Consider the following 20,603-nt stretch of genomic DNA (forward strand, 5'->3'; position numbering starts at 1 on the left):
CTGCATTCAGATAGCCATCTGTGTGCGTTCCGTTGCGGTAGACGCTGTGTGGTGTTATTTTACCATTTTGACCGCGTCCAAGCAAAACATCTAGGAAGGGGTGTGTTGTTCATCTCCATTTCCATGGTGAACTGAATGGCCGGGTTTTGTGCATTGAGATTATTAAAAGATGCATTGTCTATCTTTACCATGTGGCCAGACAACCAAAGTGTCATCGATATATCTAAACCAAAAAGATGGTTTTAATGTACTTGAGGCAAGTGCTCTTATTTTAAAAGTTTTCCATGTACAGATTTGATATAGCAGGAGACAAATGAGAGCCCATTGCTGCTCCTTTTGTTTAAAGAAGTCACCTCTCCATAAGAAATAAGTGTTATTTAGACAATGGTCAGCTACTTTTGGAATATTTTCTGATAAACCTGTCTGCTTGACTTGTGTATGAAGTTATTGAAGTGACTCGTTAACTGGAACCGACACATTGGGTGAGTGGGCGAGTGGCTGAAGTGTGTGTGATTGGTGTGTTTCTAAATTAGTGGGTGAATGGATGTGTGATTAGGTGAGTTGCTAAATTAAGTGGGTGGGTGAGTGGATGTATGATTCGGTCAGTTGCTAAATTAGTGGGTGGGTGGGTTAGGTAAGTGGATAAGTGTGTGATTGGGTGAATTGCTAAATTAAGTGGGAGGGCGAGTTAGGTGAGTGAATGAGTGTGTGATTGGGTGAGTGGGTAGATGAGTGCGGTCGTGGTGGTGTTGTGGAAGAGACGAAACTAGTGTCTTGGTCGGACTGATCCCTCAACCTGGGTGGATGAATCAATGGGTGAAGTTTACCACGGAACAGTCATCAATCATTATGGCAGTGGTATAAGAGTGACAAGGAGGCAACTGACCGATGACGGTGAGCGAGTGACTCCTGTGAATCCAGCGAGTTCTGTACCAACAGTCAGCCTGATTGAATATAAGTTGAATTCCATGAAGTTCATTCCGTGCCTCCGATGAGCACGGTTGGCTACGTACAGCGCGAAAAAAGTTCAACATACATTAATCAAGGTAGATGGAGGTATGGCAGTCGAGTATTTTCGATTCGTAAAAGGCCCGATACGTTGTTTTTATCACGTGACCTTCCAAACTTTCTACAGCGTGCGGGTTGATCATTACAGACACTATTGTGCGAAATTAATGTCCCGTATTATGTTGCGTCTTGCAATATACGCTAGTTAATTAAAGTTAGGGGGGCGCAGTTGCCGGCGAAGCGGCCGGCAATCGGCAGCTTGAGAGTTGAAATCCTGGTTGGGCGAGGGGGGGGTGACTCAGCCCATCATTCCTCCCTCAGGGAGCGATAAAATAGTTACCACGTTGTGGGAAAAGTCAATAGTCAATAGTGGTTGTCCTATTGATTTACTCTCCCCCACCACATGAATGTACAATTTCCATAAACTGGCTCAGTCATGTAAACAGAAGCACGCCGTCTGAATGCTCGTTTGAGATATGAGCAAGATCTCAATTTGGGGTTAATGTGAAGTGGCCAAAGGGACCTCATGTGGAGTGGTCAAGGGGATAACACGTAGCGTGCCCAAGGGGACCCACGTAGCGTGCCCAAGGGGACACACGTGTAGTGGCCAAGGGGACACACGTGTAGTGGTCAAGGGGACACACGTGGTGTGCCCAAGGGGACCCACGTGCAGTGGGCAAGGAGACCCACGTGTAGTGGCCAAGGGGACCCACGTGCAGTGGGCAAGGAGACCCACGTGGAGTGGGGAAGGGGACCCACGTGAAGTGGCCAAGGAGACCCATGCGGACTGGCCAAGGGGACCGTGCGGAATGTCCAAGGGGGCCTACGTGGAGTGGCCAAGGGGACCCACGTGTAGTGGGCAAGGGGACCCACGTGGAGTGGCCAAGGGGACCCACGTGTAGTGGGCAAGGGGACCCACGTGGAGCGGCCAAGGGGACTCACGTGTAGTGGCCAAGGGGACCCACGTGTAGTGGCCAAGGGGACCCACGTGGAGTGGCCAGGGGGACCCACGTGGAGTGGCCAAGGGGACCCACGTGGTGTGCCCAAGGGGACCCACGTGGAGTGGCCAAGGAGGCCCACGTGTAGTGGGCAAGGGGACCCACGTGAAGCGGCCAAGGAGACCCATGCGGAGTGGCCAAGGGGACCGTGCAGAGTGGCCAAGGGGGCCCGTGCGGAATGTCCAAGGGGGCACACGTGGAGTGGCCAAGGGGACCCACGTGGAGTGGCCAAGGAGACCCACATGGAGTGGGCAAGGGGACCCACGTGTAGTGGCCAATGGGACCCACGTGGAGTGGCCAAGGGGACCCACGTGTAGTGGGCAAGGGGACACACGTGGAGTGCCCAAGGGGACCCACGTGGAGTGGCCAAGGGGACCCACGTGGAGTGGCCAAGGGGACCTACGTGGAGTGGCCAAGGGGACCCACGTGGAGTGGCCAAGGGGACCCACGTGGAGTGGCCAAGGGGACCCACGTGGAGTGGCCAAGGGGACCCACGTGTAGTGGGCAAGGGGACCCACGTGGAGCGGCCAAGGGGACCCACGTGTAGTGGCCAAGGGGACCCACGTGGAGTGGCCAAGGGGACCCACGTGGAGTGGCCAAGGGGACCCACGTGTTGTGGGCAAGGGGACCCACGTGGAGTGGCCAAGGGGACCCACGTGGTGTGCCCAAGGGGACCCACGTGGAGCGGCCAAGGAGACCCACGTGTAGTGGGCAAGGGGACCCACGTGAAGCGGCCAAGGAGACCCATGCAGAGTGGCCAAGGGGACCGTGCAGAGTGGCCAAGGGGGCCCGTGCGGAATGTCCAAGGGAGCCCACGTGGAGTGGCCAAGGGGACCCACGTGGAGTGGCCAAGGGGATCCACGTGTAGTGGCCAAGGGGACCCAGGTGGAGTGGCCAAGGGGACCCACGTGGAGTGGCCAAGGGGACACACGTGGTGTGCCCAAGGGGACCCATGTGCAGTGGGCAAGGAGACCCACATGGAGTGGGCAAGGGGACCCACGTGTAGTGGCCAAGGGGACCCACGTGGAGTGGCCAAGGGGACCCACGTGTAGTGGGCAAGGGGACACACGTGGAGTGCCCAAGGGGACCCACGTGTAGTGGCCAAGGGGACCCACGTGGAGTGGCCAAGGGGACCCACGTGGATTGGCCAAGGGGACCCACGTGGAGTGGCCAAGGGGACCCACGTGGAGTGGCCAAGGGGACCCACGTGGAGTGGCCAAGGAGACCCATAAAGGATGTTGTGGAGACAGCATATGGTTATTGTGATATTTCCGGTGTTTCAATGTCCCCCCCCAACGTTGAGTTCATTGGAATCCGTCATTCACATTTAAATCCGTTTTGGTTTCAACCTGAGGTGATTAAGCAAAAATAATAAAGCAAAATCAATGTGAAAAAAAACATTGCCAGACTTTTTGTATTTTATTCTCAGTTGGAACAGTGTAGGACAATTCGTTTCAAAAATGGTGGAACGATAAAGGTCCAAATGAACAAAGTAACTTTGTGTGCCTGTTATCACAATATAAATTAAGACAACAATGTTGACGGTGACATAACTCCCTTAAATGAGCAGTTAAGATGAAGGTAGACAAAAATTACCAGCTGGCAAAATAAAAGCAAAACAATGACAATACATTCTTAAATTCATAACACGTCGAATCGCGTGTGTTAAGAATCCATTGTTTAACGTTTATGAAAATGATGGGTTCATGTGACACCTGCAGCCACGACGGGCAGCTACATTCATCACAAAAGAGCAAAACAAAATTCTCTAATCTTGATCCAGCACTGCGAGTCACAGAATCGCGAGCGTAGGAGATGAATGGGTGCCACGGTGGTGAGATGTTAACTTCCATGCTCGGTATACAGAAGGTCGTGGGTTTGATCCCGACCCTGACACCTGTATATTTGGAGTTTGCATGTCTCTCCCCGTGGTGGCATGGATTTTTCTCCGGGTCCTCCGGTTTTCCCATCCAAGCTTAGAATGAACATGAGTTTAGAGTATTTGGCGGCTATAATAATTCCATATGATTAGCCACTTCGTTGAGCTATCATTTATGGCCAGGTCGCTACTGAAAAAGAGCTACATAGCTCAGTGGGCTCTACCTGGTAAAATGTTCCGTTTAGTTTAAGAATTCTACACACCAACATTACTCTACGAAGCACTCCCGTCCCCCTCGCCAACGGCTGCCTCGGGGGCTCGCAAAACCAGCAGCGTCGAGCCAGCGAGGGGGGCCCTCACTGTATGGATATTTCCCCCCCACCCCACCCCACCGGCAATTTGGCCGAACGGAGCCAAAAACCAAACAATGATTCGCCGGTGTCACGAGACATCGGAATCTGGCTCGGGGCCAAGCAAGGGGGTCGGGGGGGGGCGGAGTTGATCACTTTCGTCAAACGTTGCGTCGGTACACTCGAACACACGCCGACGACGCCGCGCGACAATGCACGCGACGACCGCGTGCGACGTCGGCGGCACGGCTCGGCTTCCGCGGTCGAAAACTAACACCGGCGCCTCCCGAACCGCTCCAGGGCAGGGGGCCCTGGCGCGGCTCAGTTGTGCGGTGGGAAAAAGAGGCTCCAGCTTCGTCTAGATTGTAAGATTTTTCAGAAAGTGAGACGCAAACCCAAACTTGTGCTCGGTGTCAGAAAAGTCACTTTACAATCCAGTGCATCTCATGATCCCGAGAATATGGTGACGTTGCTCCAGCAGCAGCAGTTGAAGCAGCTATGGCTCTGACACCTGTAGGACAACAACCAGATGAGCGTGCCAAACCCGACACGCATCGTCACATCTTGTCACCTGCCGCCGCCGCCGCCTCCTCATCATCATCATCATCATCGTCGTCCTCCTTGGAGTCGAGCTCGTTAAGATACTTGCGACACTTCTCCATCAGCACCTTGATTGCCTCGCACACGAGCACACTGGGCGGCAGGGCCCCCGTCGACTCCACCGAGACTGCGGGGTTGGGGAAGGACACGCATCACGACGAGCGGCATTACGTCACAATGACCAAAAACTATCTGGCTGGAGGTTTTTTCCGCAGCCGCTTAAAATCCAAGGGTGATCCTTCTGGAGTTAGGCCACGTGTTGAGCATATCTTCTCTCAAGATTTTTCCACGCACTACTGCAGGACATCTTCAGGGAGATGCAGATACCTGGAGGCCAGGACAGAATCCTCACTTCCCGACTCCTGAAGTTGCCCGCAAGGAGTGCGTTCTGGCGAAAGCTCGAGAGAAGAATTGCTCGACACGTGGCCTCACCCACATGGCCGCATTTGGAACAGAAACCAAGTGCGGTATAATCCACCGTACGCATGGATTCCGTGATGCTTTGAAACGGGCGCTTGTCTTTGTAAGCGTTTCATTCACAATGCGGAATCACGGGGGAGGGTCTCGTGGTGCTGGGAACTCACAGATGAAATGATTCCTGATCCGGCACAGCTGCACCAAATCCTTCAGATCCTGCGCACGACACACACACACACGTGACGCGTCAAGTGAAAAACGCGTTATGTGAAAAAATGTCCTTATAAATAATGTAAGGATACTTGGCAAGATACGATGCATGCACACACAGTAAGATGGTGGGACATATAACTGACGGCAAGACTGTATCATTTCGCGTACCATATCACTCCACTCAGCCATGCAGCTCAACAAAGTAGTTTGTCGTCGACCACTCAGAAACCGTGTTATAACGGGCGCCTTCCCGCGTTATAATGGTGCGCGTTCCACGTTGTGCTAAAATATTTCGCTAATCTAAGAACTGCGTTAGAGCGAAACCGCAGCATGTGAACACCAAGTGTTAAGTGAGGACTTACCGTACACAGAACTTTTTTCTCGGCGAGCCTTACTTTTGTTGCTACACATCCGTCTTGTGAAACTAAACTGGTTTAATTTCCGTCCAGTGAAGGGCGTGCTTGCAGGCGGGGTGAACCCCATGATCGGCGAGACACAGGGCCACGAAACAGCAACAAGTACAACAGCAAATGCACATGTGCAGCGTTTTTGTTGATCCAATGTTGGATGAGTGGAGGTGAAGGACCCAGCACCGGTTCAGCCAATACTTGCCAACGATTCTCGAATGCAACCACTGGAGCAGCGTGGGGCGGTGGGAGGGGAGATCATAAGGGTGGACACCGCTGGGGTGGCGCTCTCACCTCGTGCCTCAGCACCTCTCGGCTGCACGTGTCAAGCCGGGCATTCAGAACCTTGGCCACCTTCTCTCCTGCGCACGCAGCACATTCACACACGAGACAAAGATCCCCAGTGTAGCCTCAACCGACTGTTGGGGCGAGTGCTGTTAGCAAACACCCATGAAGGCCGATACAACACACGAGGGGGTGGGTGGCCAACACCACGCCCGGCCGCCTTTGTCTCCCCAGTGGAACTGTTTAGACACCCCACCAGGTCCTCGTTTAAGGCCGAGCCGACCTATGGGGAGGCTCGGAACCGGTTGAGATATTCGTCAGCAATTTTGGCCGCGAGCTGGATTCTTGACGGTGCACGGGGCAGCGAACAACGGGGCGAGGGAAAGGGGGCGACTCGCTGCGTCGTACCGTCCACCTCCTCCACGCCAATCACCCCCTCAGAGAAGCAGCTCTGCAGCTTTAGCGCCAGTGCCCCGACAACAGGCACCAAGAGCCGGATCTCCGGCAGCAGCCGGTAGCTCGCCGTGGCCACGGGGGAGAACTTGGCGTGGTCCCGGCCTGCGGTGTGGGATCGCCAACGGAGAGGTATTCAAAATCACGATTAAGAATCGTGAGCTCGGTATCCGTCACTTCCGTACCCCAGCTGCCACCAGACACCCTCACCCAGACATTCCTTCCTCACTTCCCTTCAAGGTTATGGCAACTCTCTCCTCTACGGCATTCCGGCATCCCTCACCTCACCAGGTCCCTCACCTCACCGCGTCCCTCACCTCTAAACTCAATGTCCAAAATGCTGCTGGTGTCAGGCTCTTCACCTGCATCACCCCAATTTACCAATAATAATATTTTAATGCATTTGAGATCCGTGTAGGTTCTTATTCTTTTTACCGATCTGAGATTGACATACCTAGTTGTGGAAGTAACGCAAAATTTTATAGTCATAGAATATCCACCACCGCCACAACCATCACCACCTATGCTGTAATTTGATAAAATCAGGCAGTCGACAAAATCACTGATCAGTGATATATGGAAGAAAATTGCCTGTACGGCATCTTTGCCCAAGTATGGCAATGTTAAAATGTCTGTTTATATTCACCAATCACAAAACAATTGAGGGTTAATCACCGCATCCATTCCATGGTGGCAAGATGTTATCTACCTCACCTGGTATTCAGGTTGTGGGTTCGATCCTGAGCCTGATGCGAGTATCTTTCTAGATTTGAAGTTTTCGTGACTGCAAGGATCCACATTCTTTGGTTCTTTCGGTAAAGTCACGTAGGTGAAAATAAAATAAATGTAAAAATGCATTTTTTATTTTTAAATAAATTTAACAATGTATTTTTTCTTTTATTATTTTTTCACCTACGTGACTTTACCAAAAGAACCAAAGAATACTGATGCCAGTATATTTGGAGTTTGCGTGTCTCGCTCCCCGTGGATTTTTCTCCGGTTTACTCGGTTTTTCCATCCACATTTAGAAACGTGCGTTTGAAAGTATTTTGGCCGCTATAAATTTCCACGCGATAAGCCACTTTGTTGAGCTATCATTTGTGGCCAGGTTGCTTCTGGTAATAGCTATATAGCTCAGTGGGCGTTACCAGGTAAAATTTTAATATTAAATTCGTTTTTCAGTGCCAAGCGATCCAGAGATCAAGTGATCCCATTGGCCAGTATTGCGTCGTTTGAACCGCCTACTTTTTGCGATTGGCTAATATCTGCACGATCAGCGATTCCGCCACAGTGCGTTTTGATCGTGCTGCAGTGCTCTCGTCTCACCGATGCCCTTGACGCAGTGCACCATGATGTCGATCTCATGCCCCGGCCGTAGCAGAGCGATGAGGATGTCGTCGTTCACGGGCCGGATGGAGCCCTCGGCGTACACGTCCGCCTGGCTTCCCAGCGGCACCCAACGCAAGTGCCGCGAATAGACTGCGGGGGCAGCGTAAGATGAGGACGAAGAGGACGAAGAGGTGGGCGGTGGGGGTGATTGTTGGGGGGGGGGGGGGGGGGAGGTCAGACGGGAAAAGATCGTCGTACACGCACGGACATCACAGCACGAGTTCTTCGGTACACAACATCGTGTGCACTATACACACACAGACGAGGCCCAGGATCGGTTTAGATAATCGTCACTGGTGTTGACCGTGAGCGGCAATTGAGTTCGGGTCGCCGGTTCATCGCGCAATGCGTTAACCGCTGCACTACCGCTCCCCACACACGCACACACTTCTCCATCATCCTAGCCGCCCAACCACCTCCGTGGAGGACCTGTTCTCCACACACGCTCTACACAGCCACACACACACACCCGCCGCCCCCACCACCCGTGGAGGCTCCGCCACACCTTTGTGGTTGATGTAGAGCTCGTTGGGGTCGGAGGAGTCTTTGGGAGCCTTGGGGTTCCTGCTGCACTTCACCTTGAGCTGGAACTGCACCGTATCGATGTCCGTACCCTCCTCGTCACCTGTGCAGGCGCCAGCACGGGTGCCCATCATGTGACGGCCAAGCCAACGTTCACACATTGCCGAGTTGCACTTTCGACAAATTCAGTGAAACGCTGAATTTAATGAAATTCGAGAATGTACTTTAATCGACTAATTAAGTTGACTGTGCCATATGTGCATGGTGTGGTGGTACCTGTTAATGCACCTACTACTGCTACTACGCCTATTGCAGCTACTATGAAGACTATAACTATGATTACCACTGCTATTACTAGAACTGCTGCCTTTGCTATTAATACTGCTGCTACAATTATAATCATAGCTGCTACTACTGGTGCTAACATTACTACTGCTACTACGACTGCTGCTATTACTATTGCTACTACTGCTACTATTGTTGTTACTGCTACTGTAACTACCATTACTAGAACTACGACTGCTCTACTACGACTACTGCTGCTACTGCCGCTTGTTACCCGGGTTGCGGAACTCAAAGAGCCGGGGGTCCGCGTGGATGGGGATGAGGCCCAGGCGGTGGGCGAGGATCTCGTCCTGGATGATGGACGTGTTGTTGTAGATGAACACCTTCTCCACCGCCATCGTCGGCACCTGTAGCGGCACGCAGAGGCAATGAGACGCGCTCACTCACACCACCGTATAACCTCAACAGATATTTTGGGGCAAGTGCTGTCAACGAGCACCTATGAAGGCCGGCACGGTACACGAGGGGGTGGGTGGCCAGCAGCACGCCCGAGGGCCTTTGTCTCCCAAGTGACGATGCTTACACATCGCACCAGGTACTAATTTGAGGCTGAGTCGGCCTAGGGAAGGCCCAGGACTGGTTCAGATAATCATAACTGGTGTTGGCCATGAGCGAAAAATCAAACTCGGGTACCTGGTTCATCGTTCAGAGCGTTAATCACTGCGCAACATATTCACACACAAAAAGACCAAGATCCCCCATATAACCTGAACAGACTGTTGGGGCAAGAGATGTTTGCTAGCACCTATGAAGGCCAGCACAGAACACAAGGGGTTGGGTGGCCAGCACCACGCCCAGCTGAATTTGTCTCCCCAGTTGGGATGATTTTACACACCGCACCAGGCCAAGCCAGCCTAAGCGAGGCCTAGGACGACCGAATTTTTGACACTACCGGGACTGTCCCAGCCAATGGGGCGCCATGGTGGCGAAATGTTAACTACCTCGCCTGGTATTCAGGTCATGGGTTCAATCCTGAACATGACGCTTGTATATTTTAAGTTTGCATGTTCTCCCTGTGGTCGAGTGGATTTTTTTATGGGTCTTCTGATTTTTCCCCTCCACATTTGGAATCAAGATCACACGTTCAGAGTTATTTGACTGCTATAAATTTCCAAGCGGTAAGCCACTTGATTGAGCTGTCATTTGTGATAGCCAGGTCGCTTCTGAAAAACAAGCTATACAGCTCAGTGGGCCTTAACTGGTAAAATCAAATAAAAAAAACGTATGGTAGCTTTACTTTGTACAGCAGAGGGGATATCCCCCACCCCCTCTCTACCCCCTTCTTCCCTAGCGGCCTGTGTTCACCGGGAGCGCCCCCAGAAGTGGGTCCCAGATCGCCGGTTGCTCTCTGGAGGAGTCTCTGTGCCCCGCACCTCGGCGAGCAGGATCCTGCGGAAGGCGTTGGCGATGGCCGCGTCGACCCCGACCATGTCGAACTCCATCTCCATGTCCTCCATGCGCACCACGTCGATGCGGAAGTTCTGCGGCAGCGGTTTGTATCAGGGATGTACGGCGAGGCGCGGCCCTTCAACCGCTCGCTCGCTCCACTGCAGGCGGAAGGAGCCTCCCACTAGAGGGAGCTCTAGGGGCTACAGCTGGGAGTTTAATTTAGCAAGACGGATGCATGCAAAACTGAATCGCTTATATGTGGCTGTCTAAAACCAGTTGCGAGCAGTTTGAGGAAGCTATATAGAGTCCCCTCTACAGGACATTTTGGCCTACTCTTCCACACTGGCCAGATGTTTTTGGAAGGTGATTAGGGATGTAAACATGGCTTAATTTCAGCTGGATCTGAGATGCGATATCAATAAATTATGGTGATGTTTGGTAAGTTAGTATCAAAGTAACTTGCGTTTTATTTTTTTATGGTGCCATCTCAAAATCCTGTAGAATTTGTAAGGCAGCCAGAACTGGCGCCAACGGTTGCCCAAGCTCTGTGGTCCTATATTTTGATGCTTGGCCAACTCCATTATTGAGCATATACGAGGGAGGAAACCCACAGAATCAAATGATAACCCAATCGTGTAAGGCGGAGTGGGTATCACTCAAATCCTGTACAGATGGAAAACGTGAAAATCATTCCACTCGCTTTTAATGCCATACCCTGCCAAGCCAGGGCTACAAATCGACAAAGCACTCCCCTCTTCGCTCACCTGCTCGAACTTCTCCTGGTTCCACGTGTCATCGTAGCCCGCGTAGTTGCCGGGGAAGTCCGTCGAATGAACCTGCGGTGGAAACGGAGCGACAGGTCCAGAGGTCGTCAAGGGGCCAAGACCATGAGTCAGCAGAGCAGGGTCAGCGGAGCAAGGTCACCGTTTTTGGACTGGGTTCAAGAGTCTACAGCTGAGAGTTTAATTGCATAAATTGGTTGCATCCAAACTGAATCGCTTATACGTGGCTGTCTGAAACCAGTTGCGAGCAGTTGGACAACCAGATGGTTATCACAGTAGACATGCTCGACGTTGAAGTCTATCTGATTTTCAGAAACATTTCATCGCGTGTTAGTCATTTGCCAACGATGATATGTTGTTACAATCCTGAATGTCATTTTTATTTCCTTGTTGCGCAACTATTCGTTCAGATGCAGACAACGCAGTTGCAAGTGATTAAGGTTGAGCAATTTATTTCGGTAATGGATCACTCAGTTGTGGACCTAACTTTAAGGAGTAACAAGGCTAAGCCAAGATTGGGATTTTGAGATTCTAACTAGCAATTAGTACTAACTAATTTTCAAGTACTAACTAGCATTAACATTGGTCACCAAATATTTTTTTTGTATTTTAAATAGAACTTCACATTCGTAAATATCACTGAGGATTTATCAAATGTCAGATGGAGTGATGAGAGCTCAGCTCACGTGTGTGTGTGTGGGTGCGAGACGCTGGACGGTGCGGGATTGCAATAGGGTGGGGTAGGTCTTCTTCAAGCTGGGAGATCATGGCTCATGATCTTCATGAAAGACAGAGGAGGATCAAAGCAGGGCGTCGCGCCTCCATACATCAATCACCCCCCACATCTCGTAACATCATCCCAGATTCCAAAGTCCAGTCTGCATTGACTGCGGCTACCAGCATGTATTCACTGTATGTTGAACTTCTTTCGCGCCGTACGTAGGCAACCCTGCTAATCGGATGTGCGGGAAAGCATCAGTGCGAGACGGCAATTTAAAGATAAATTGAGATAAAGCGCGAGATAGCTTCGACACACAGAGATAATCGGGGATAATCACAAGGGATCTCATTCCCAATGGCCCCAACCAGAAACCTTCACTACCACCATTACCTCCACCACATCTTTCACCTCTTCCACCACCACCTCCAACAACAACAACAAAAATGCACCACCATCATCCACCTCCCCATTACTAATACCATCTACACCATCACCACCACGGCACCACATCTTCCACTACCCAACCACACACACCATCACCAACATCCACCACCATCACATACTACATCATCATGACCACCACTTCATTCACCACCACCATCACGTACACCACCTAAACCAACACAGAGACAGCTCTTATTCTTAGTTTTTTTCGGTAAAGTCACGTTGAAGAGAAACAACAAAATAATAAAATATATATAAAACAATAAAAAATTCTCACGACGTTTCGACCATAACTCAAACGGTCATCTTCAGGTGTGTTGGTTTGCATAAATTTATTTTTAATAAAGCCTTAACAGAATGTTTGGGCAAGTGGCGTTAGCGAGCACCTATGATGGCTGGCACAGTACACGAGGGTGGTGGATGGCCAGCACAACCATCACGTCCACCAACACCATCACCACCACCACATCGTCCACCATTCCGCGGTGTTGAGACTCGACTAAAAGACTCACGTTGGTCACGCCGTGTTCGCTGAGGAGGACTCGGTCGCGCATCTCCGCCACCCTATCGGCCGTGGTCGCCATGCCTCCGGGACCCCGGAAAACTCGAGACCGTCGTGGCTCCGCGAGGGGACTGCGGCCGTAGGGCGGCCAGGCGATGCCGAGGCTCTCGGCGCGGCCTCGCGGGATTGGAATTGGTCGCGCAGACGCGCTACGGGCGTGCCGGAGCCACGTGCGCGCGATCCTCCACGTGCTCGGTCTAATGCGTGCTATGAAATGTAATGGGGTTTGGAGGGTCGTAATCGTAAATCTAGCATCTGGTGGTGGCGGAGAGCGCTCCTGCTCCAGCTGGGGATAGGGCAGAGGTTTTTACCTCTAGACTGAACAGAGGGTTGACTTCTTAATCAAGAATACGGTAATACTAAATAATCATTCGGGTCGTGTCGATAATATCTAATAATAATTTTCATATCGATCCGTATCATATTTATCCTATCTATGTCTCTCCATGTAGAGATTATTTACACATCACATCAGCCATGCCTCTTTGTGGGAACAAAGCTATCTGTATAAAACCATACAGGGAAATCCTCTACTTACGAACACTCGACTTACGAACTCAGAGATACGAACGAACCAGGTCCGCATGTCCAGTTGCCTGTTCAGACCGACAGTCGTAAGTTCAATCGCCGCGCAATAGATGGAGGTAGTGGCATCTACATCTGCAGAACACGAAGAACCAGTGGCATTTACATCTGCAGAACATGAAGAACCAGTGGCATCTACATCTGCAGAACATGAAGAACTAGTGGCATCTACATCTGCAGAACATGAAGAACCAGTGGCATCTACATCTGCAGAACATGAAGAACCAGTGATATCTACATCTGCAGAACATGAAGAACCAGTGGCAACTACAGAACATGAAGAACCAGTGGCATCTACATCTTCAGAATATGAAGAACCAGTGGCATCTACATCTGCAAAACACGAATAACCAGTGGCATCTACATGAGATGATACAACTTTTGAAGCCATCCCCCGTGTTTAGTGTACATGCCGTACGTGTTTGGAATCGACAGTAGTAAAGTTGGACTTACGAACAAATCGACTTACGAACAGTCCTCTGGAACCTAACTCATTCGTAAGTAGAGAAGTGCCTGTACTTTGTTTTGTATGTGGAGGGATAGATCAGTGAAGGAGACGAATTTAATGATTATTTGTTTTGTCTCTTAGTGGGAAAATCATTGTAACGTCTTGATAAGTAAACACAAAACTCAACACATCAATCAATAACACCGCGTGGCCTGATACAATAAAAAATATATAATTGGCGACGTTTCGGCCAATGGCCCTTCTTCATATAAATGTCCCTCTAAATAAATAAGCATTTCAGATTGGAGTATATTAGACAGAACTGGGGGGAGGCGATGGCCTCTATAAAATCAGTTAATACCTCATTGGGCTTTACCTGGTATGATACAAAAACATTAAATTTGTTTAGTTTTATTCGTATATGTTGAAGTGATTTTGTTTACCTTCCCAATACTTTGCACTTCCGTCCGTGCTTTGTTGCATGTTGTTGTTGTAACGATTTGTCGCACGCCCCGACTCGACATCTGTGAAACAGCGTGGTAGCTCATCGGATTCCTCCGGTGTCAATACATATTCTGATCTATGGGGTCGTCCATAAATGACGTCACGCACCTAGGGGGGGGGGTCAGACATTTGTGACGATATGTGATGAGGAGGGGGGGTTTGAGAAATGTGACGTCACATCAAAATGCACAACTTTAAATAAATATAGACAACACGTTCTATACTCTTTGGTTCTATTCGGTAAAGTCACGTAGGCAAAAAATAAAACAACACGTTCTACTTAATTAAATTTAATTAAATACACTGTTTAATCATGTTTTCTCCTACAACATCAGAGTGCAACGGCACATTAAATACGCACTATAATGAAAATAGTTTAAAGCGATTTGAAGCATGTTTTATTTTCAAAATGGAAATATGGTTTTGGGGGGGGGCGGGGCAGAGCTTTGTGACGTCATATTTGAGGGGGGGGTGACTTTTTGTGACGCCGTGTGACGAAGGGGGGGGGGGTCAAAATTCGTCCAAAATCGCGTGACATGATTTATGGACGGCCCCTATATATGAAAGGGACACCTTTCCAGGTGAGAGGTGGGAGGGGGTTTCTTTTCCTCTCTCTCCTCTCGTCGACACGGAGACACGTGGTGCATTGCGCCTTGTGAGGCAGTGGAGGGCAGTGCATCAAAATCAATCATTTTGGTCTTTCCGAGCCAAAACCAACCCTGAAGGGTGGTCAACGCACGCCACGTGGGAAGGCTGTCCTCATCCAGCAGTGGATTAGCGTAAGCGGCCCGTGAATGTATACTGCATTCAAATATGGAGGTAATACGTGAAGGTTTGAACCCCCCCCAAAAAAACCTTTGATCTAACACCGCTGATGTGCACGTATGAAGGTAAAAAAAAACTCTAATCTGGCAAGGCACCCGGCGAGTGACGTCGGCTGGTGACGCAGGGTCCCTTGAGACCCGTGACGTCACGGCGTTCTCCTTCACCCCCGCCCCCTCTTTCCCGGTTCCCCCCCGCCCTGCCCCGCCCCTCACTTCCCCCCCGCCCCTCACTTCCCCCTCCCCCCTCCCTTTGCCTGGGGACTCCAACCCACAGAGCCATTCAAACGTGCGCCCACATAGACACGCCGAGCGGGGGAGGAGAGACAAAGGCGGAAGGGTTTAGGTTTTACTGTGGCGCTCGGATCCAGACTGACTCATCATCAACATCATCCAACCAACCGAACAACATCACCACCACCATCATCATCACTACCAACCAGCATAACCATCTCGACCGTCCAACCGAAAACATAATCGTCACCACCATCCGACTATACGACATCATCATCATCAAACCAACATCATCGTCATTATTCAAACCAAACAACATCATCATCCGTCCGACCAACATCGCCACCCCCGAAGCCTTGAAGGGTGAGTTCGTCACCAAAGCTGGTTTTGTATATTCGCGTGTCTGTTAATAGGTGCTCGCTAGCAGCACTTGCCCCAAAAGTCTCCAAGACTATACGGGGGATCTGTGTGTTACGTGTGTAACGTGTACGTATGTGGTGAGCGGTGGCACAGTGGTTAGCGCGCTGCGACTCGAGTTCGAACTTCGACCGTGTCTTACATAAGTGGCGAGTGATATCCGAATATGTCCTGGAACCTCTCTAGGTCGACTCGACCTTAATTGTGTAACTGGTGCGCTGTGAAAACATAAGAACCGGGGGAGACAAAGGCGGCCGGGCGTGAGCCGAGCCTCACCACCTTCTCGTGCGCTGTGCCGACCTTCATAGGTGCTCTCTAACAGCACTTGCCCCAGCAGTATGTGTAGGCTACACGGGGGACCTTTGTCTGTGTACGTGTCTACCATGTATAAAGACTGGGGGACTAGTTTGTGTGTTGGTTGTATGTGTACATACGTGTGTCTGTCTGTGTACGTCTGTATGTTTGTGTGGGGGAGCGGTTAGCGCGCTGCGCTACGGACCCGGCGAACCGGTGACGATTCTCGTTGACGGCCAACACCGGTGACGACTATCTGAACCGGTCCTGGGCCTCCCCTAGGTCGACTCAGCCCCGAATGAGTACTCCGTGCGATGTAGAAACATCGCCACTAGGCCGGGCGTGGTGCTGGCTACCCCACCCCCCTCTTGTCCCGTGCCGACCATCATAGGTGCTCGCGAACAGCACTTGCCCTAAAAGTATGTTAAGGCTACACGGGGGATCTTTGACTTTTGTATGTCTGGGGTGTCTTGTCTCGGAGTTTTGTCGGACAATTTTTGCTGTGGCGTCAAATTCCGATTACATTTTTAATCTTAGAATTTAAATTTTGATATCATTTGTCGTGGTTTGAAGTCTTCGGTGTTGGTAATTTTCAGCTTATAGGGGGTGCTGTTTGTATGACTGCAGCTGCATAAAAGTTGACTACAGCGTTATCATGCGTGTGTGTACATCTGTGTGTGTGTTACTGTCTGTATCTTTTTGTGTTTGTGTATATATTTGTGTGTATATGAATTATGCTTATTTACCCCTAGGAGGGCATCACTGAGTTCTCATGGTTGGTTTTTTTTTCAGAAAGGGTACCCACCAACTTCGTAGCGGTAGGGGGACGATGATTTGTCAGCACTTTACATCCCAATTGAGTCATTTGCGGGTAACTATTAAAATTTGGACCGTGGGCCACTCTTGCCACCGACGTCACGGGATATATATTGTTTGGGTTGTCATAGCCGCAGTATTAACCAGAGCGGCCGCTGGAATCCAACCGCGAGCCTCAAGCCCGCCCTTGGTTGGGGCCCCTTTAATGGGGTGGAGTGGTGGCGTTGTGGTTAGCGCACTGCGCTAGGAACTCCCCCCGCTGCGCTCTGGGTTTGATTGCCCCTCGTGGCGAACGTCAGTGGCGAGCGATATCTAAATTGCCCTGGGCCCTCCACCTAGGTCGGTTCAGTTTTAAATCAATAATTGATGCGAAATTTGGAGACAAAGGCGGCCTGGCTTAGTGCTGGACAAACCACCCCTCGTGTGCCGTGCCGGCCTTAATAGGTGCTCGGTAATAGCACTTGCCCCAAAAGTCTGTTATGTCTATACGGGGGATCTTTGCCTTTGTATGGAGCGGTGGCGCAGTGGTTAACGCACCGCGCTACGAACTCGACGGCCTGACATCGTTTTCTGCTCATAACAGTGGCGACTATAAGAACCGATCCTGGGCCCTCCTTAGGTCGACTCAGCCTTAAATGTGTATGTGCTCGCTCACGTGTGTGTGTGCCTACAGCTGTGTGTGGAGCGGTGTTCTCTGTTCCTCTTTGTACGTCTTGTACTCGGGTTCACGCGGTGCTCCGTAATCCCCCATTCACTTCGTGGCAACGTTGGTCTGTGTCCACAGCGTTGCACTGCGTGTTGAAGGGGGGGGGGTGGGGAGGAGTGGTGGCGCAGTGGTTCGCACTGCACTGCGTAACGAATTCGATTCTCCCATTCACAACCAACATCGATGACGATTTTCTGAACCGGTTATGGGGCCTGCCCTAACGGCGTCTCGGCACTTAAATTAGTAACCGGTGCGGTGTGTAAACATCAGCACTGGGGAGACAAAGGCGGCCGGTTGTGATTCTGCCCCCCCCCCCTTCACAGGTGTGCCGTGCTCTCCTTAACAAGTTCTCGCTAACAGCACTTGCCCCAAGCCTGTTGCAGGCTATACGGGTGGCCTTTGTCTCTTGTATGTACTGTACTGTACCACGTGAGTGTCAGTCTCGCAAAGGTCACTCTTGCGAATGAGACTAACCCGGTGTCTTAAGAGTTCTCAACCGGTTAGACAAATTAAACTTGGCTACTAGTAACCGCTAAGAGAGGCATATCTGCTTTTAACAGCATTCGCGTCACACTCAACACCGGCCCACCAATTCACCCACGACTAGAAGAGCCCAGACATCCCAATGTAGCAGTGCCCTCCTGAACAAAGATTATTGATAATTTCCTCGGTAAAGATTTGCCATTGTTGTAAGTCTGATCGCGCAATGTACAATATTGTACATATGCATATATAGGGCTGGTGGGGTGGTGGTGCAGCAGTTAGCGCTATAAACCACGGCTCCCATCAGTAGCGAGTGGTATCAGAACATGTTATGGGCCCCAATTCCCACCGCCACCATTCACACACCTTCACTAACCAGCAGCGACCAGCATGGTGAAGTATGGTAAAATATCCTCCCCCTGATCGGCATGGCAAAAGGTCTTCATCCAGCAGTGGATAGACCAAGGGTTATGGCAATACATTGACGTTTGTAGGTAAAATGCGGCCGTCATACGAATGTGGAATTTCTATCACTGGCTAAGGGCCACAATTGTGAATGATAACCAAGTCATGTTTACATGAGGAGGAATATGCACTGAATTCATTATATAAATGCAAATTACAATGTACTGTGATTATAATCTATAATCTGCAGCCCTTTGCTAGTCCACTGCTGGATGAAGGCCTCCCAAAGGCGTCGCTGGGGTTGTTAGACCATACTTCACCACGCTGGTCGTGTGAAGGGGCTGCCTGAGACCGGTTGAGACACCTCTCGCCACTGATGCTAGCCGTGGTCGGGAGTCCCACTCCCAGTCGCCGTGTTGGTACGGTGGTGCGCTAACCACTGCGCCATCACCACCCTACGCAGCTGTGGATATATGCAGCACGCAATGTCGAACATTTATTTATACACAATTGGATTTTAAAATAGTCAAAAGGGTGCTACGATATCTCAAAGACACCCATTGTCCTACGTCCACTGCTGGATGAATGCATCCCCAAGTGGTCACCATCCCTCACGTTCCTGCGATGCCACAATCCATCACGCTCCTGTGCACGAGCCAGCTGATTTAATCGCTCCATCTCCACGGTGCACGTAAAAAATTAGCAACGGGGAGACAAAGGCGGCTGGGGGGGGAGTTCTGACCACACCCCAGCCCCTCCTCACGCACCTTTGTCACCTTAATAGGTGCTCGCTAACAGCACTTGCCCCAAAAGTCTGTGTAGGCTACACGGGAGATCTTTGTCTGTGTATTGACTCTGCTGACCTCCTCTCTGCTGTCTGCTCACTCTCCCATCTGCTCGTCTCTTTGCTCAGTTGCTCGGAATGGGGTGGTGGGGGGGGGCGATTGGGTTTGACACCGAGGCTGGCAGCTGCTCCCCAAAGGAGACCTGGTCCCTAAGAAGAGACCTGGTCTCTGAATAGCAATCGTGGTTTCCGAATGTGCTCTCTTTTCCGCATTTGTGCAGCTCTACAGTTCTCTGTATGTGTGTTTGAATGATACCGCGTTGTGTCGACGTTTGGTGTCACGTCCCGGAAAACGGTATTGATTCAGCTCCTGAAGAAGCGCACAGCACGCACAGCGCAGCGTCTCACATCGTGCCAAAAAAAAACCCACGCGGTACGACCCGAAAGCAAGTCGGGAGAGCTGGGGTTGGTTCCAGGGAGAGTTGAGTTGTTGGAACCCAGTAAACGCCAACGTCGTGTGGCCAAGGGAAGCATTACCAAATCCTACCTGCAACACTGCGTTAGTCTGTGGGCCCTGTGTTAGCCTGTGGCCCCTATGTACAGTGAGGGAAAAAAGTATTTGATCCCCTGCTGATTTTGTACGTTTGCCCACTGACAAAGAAATGATCAGTCTATAATTTTAATGGTAGGTTTATTTGATCAGTGAGAGACAGAATAACAACAAAATCCAGAAAAACGCATGTCAAAAATGTTAGAAATTGATTTGCATTTTAATGAGGGAAATAAGTATTTGACCCCTCTGCAAAACATGACTTAGTACTTGGTGGCAAAACCCTTGTTGGCAATCACAGAGGGCAGACGTTTCTTGTAGTTGGCCACCAGGTTTGCACACATCTCAGGAGGAATTTGTCCCACTCTTTGCAGATCTTCTCCAAGTCATTAAGGTTTCGAGGCTGACATTTGGCAACTCGAACCTTCAGCTCCCTCCACAGATTTTCTATGGGATTAAGGTCTGGAGACAGGCTAGGCCACCTTAATGTGCTTCTTCTTGAGCCACTCCTTTGTTGCCTTGAACGTGTTTTGGGTCATTGTCATGCTGGAATACCCATCCACGACCCATTTTCAATGCCCTGGCTGAGGGAAAGAGGTTCTCACCCAAGATTTGCCGATACATGGCCCCGTCCATCGTCCCTTTGATGCGGTGAAGTTGTCCTGTCCCCTTAGCAGAAAAACACCCTCAAAGCATGTTTCCACCTCCATGTTTGACGGTGGGGATGGTGTTCTTGGGGTCATAGGCAGCATTCCTCCTCCTCCAAACACGGCGAGTTGAGTTGATGCCAAA

General features: G+C 50.6%; 1 protein-coding gene across 2 annotated transcripts; it reads right to left on the minus strand.

Moving 5' to 3' along the window:
• Nucleotides 1-3,410: 3,410 nt before the first annotated feature.
• Nucleotides 3,411-12,957, minus strand: POLR1C (RNA polymerase I and III subunit C). 2 transcript variants are annotated; one of them, XM_032962834.2, is made up of 10 exons: nucleotides 12,715-12,955; nucleotides 11,020-11,091; nucleotides 10,240-10,347; nucleotides 9,081-9,213; nucleotides 8,505-8,624; nucleotides 7,937-8,089; nucleotides 6,566-6,715; nucleotides 6,167-6,234; nucleotides 5,420-5,468; nucleotides 3,411-4,962 (listed from the first exon to the last, which is right to left on the minus strand). In XM_032962834.2, the coding sequence occupies exons 1-10, from the start codon at nucleotides 12,784-12,786 to the stop codon at nucleotides 4,793-4,795; spliced, it is 1,095 nt and encodes a 364-aa protein (XP_032818725.2). In that variant the 5' UTR covers nucleotides 12,787-12,955; the 3' UTR covers nucleotides 3,411-4,792. The 2 variants fall into 2 exon arrangements, with proteins under 2 accessions (XP_032818725.2, XP_032818726.2); XM_032962835.2 differs by lacking the exon at nucleotides 6,566-6,715 and having other exon boundaries at nucleotides 12,715-12,957.
• Nucleotides 12,958-20,603: the final 7,646 nt, after the last annotated feature.

This window comes from Petromyzon marinus, chromosome 29, assembly GCF_048934315.1.
Source record: "Petromyzon marinus isolate PM22_M1 ecotype Great Lakes invasive population chromosome 29, UKy_Petmar_22M1.pri1.0, whole genome shotgun sequence".
Classification (NCBI taxonomy): domain Eukaryota; kingdom Metazoa; phylum Chordata; class Hyperoartia; order Petromyzontiformes; family Petromyzontidae; genus Petromyzon; species Petromyzon marinus.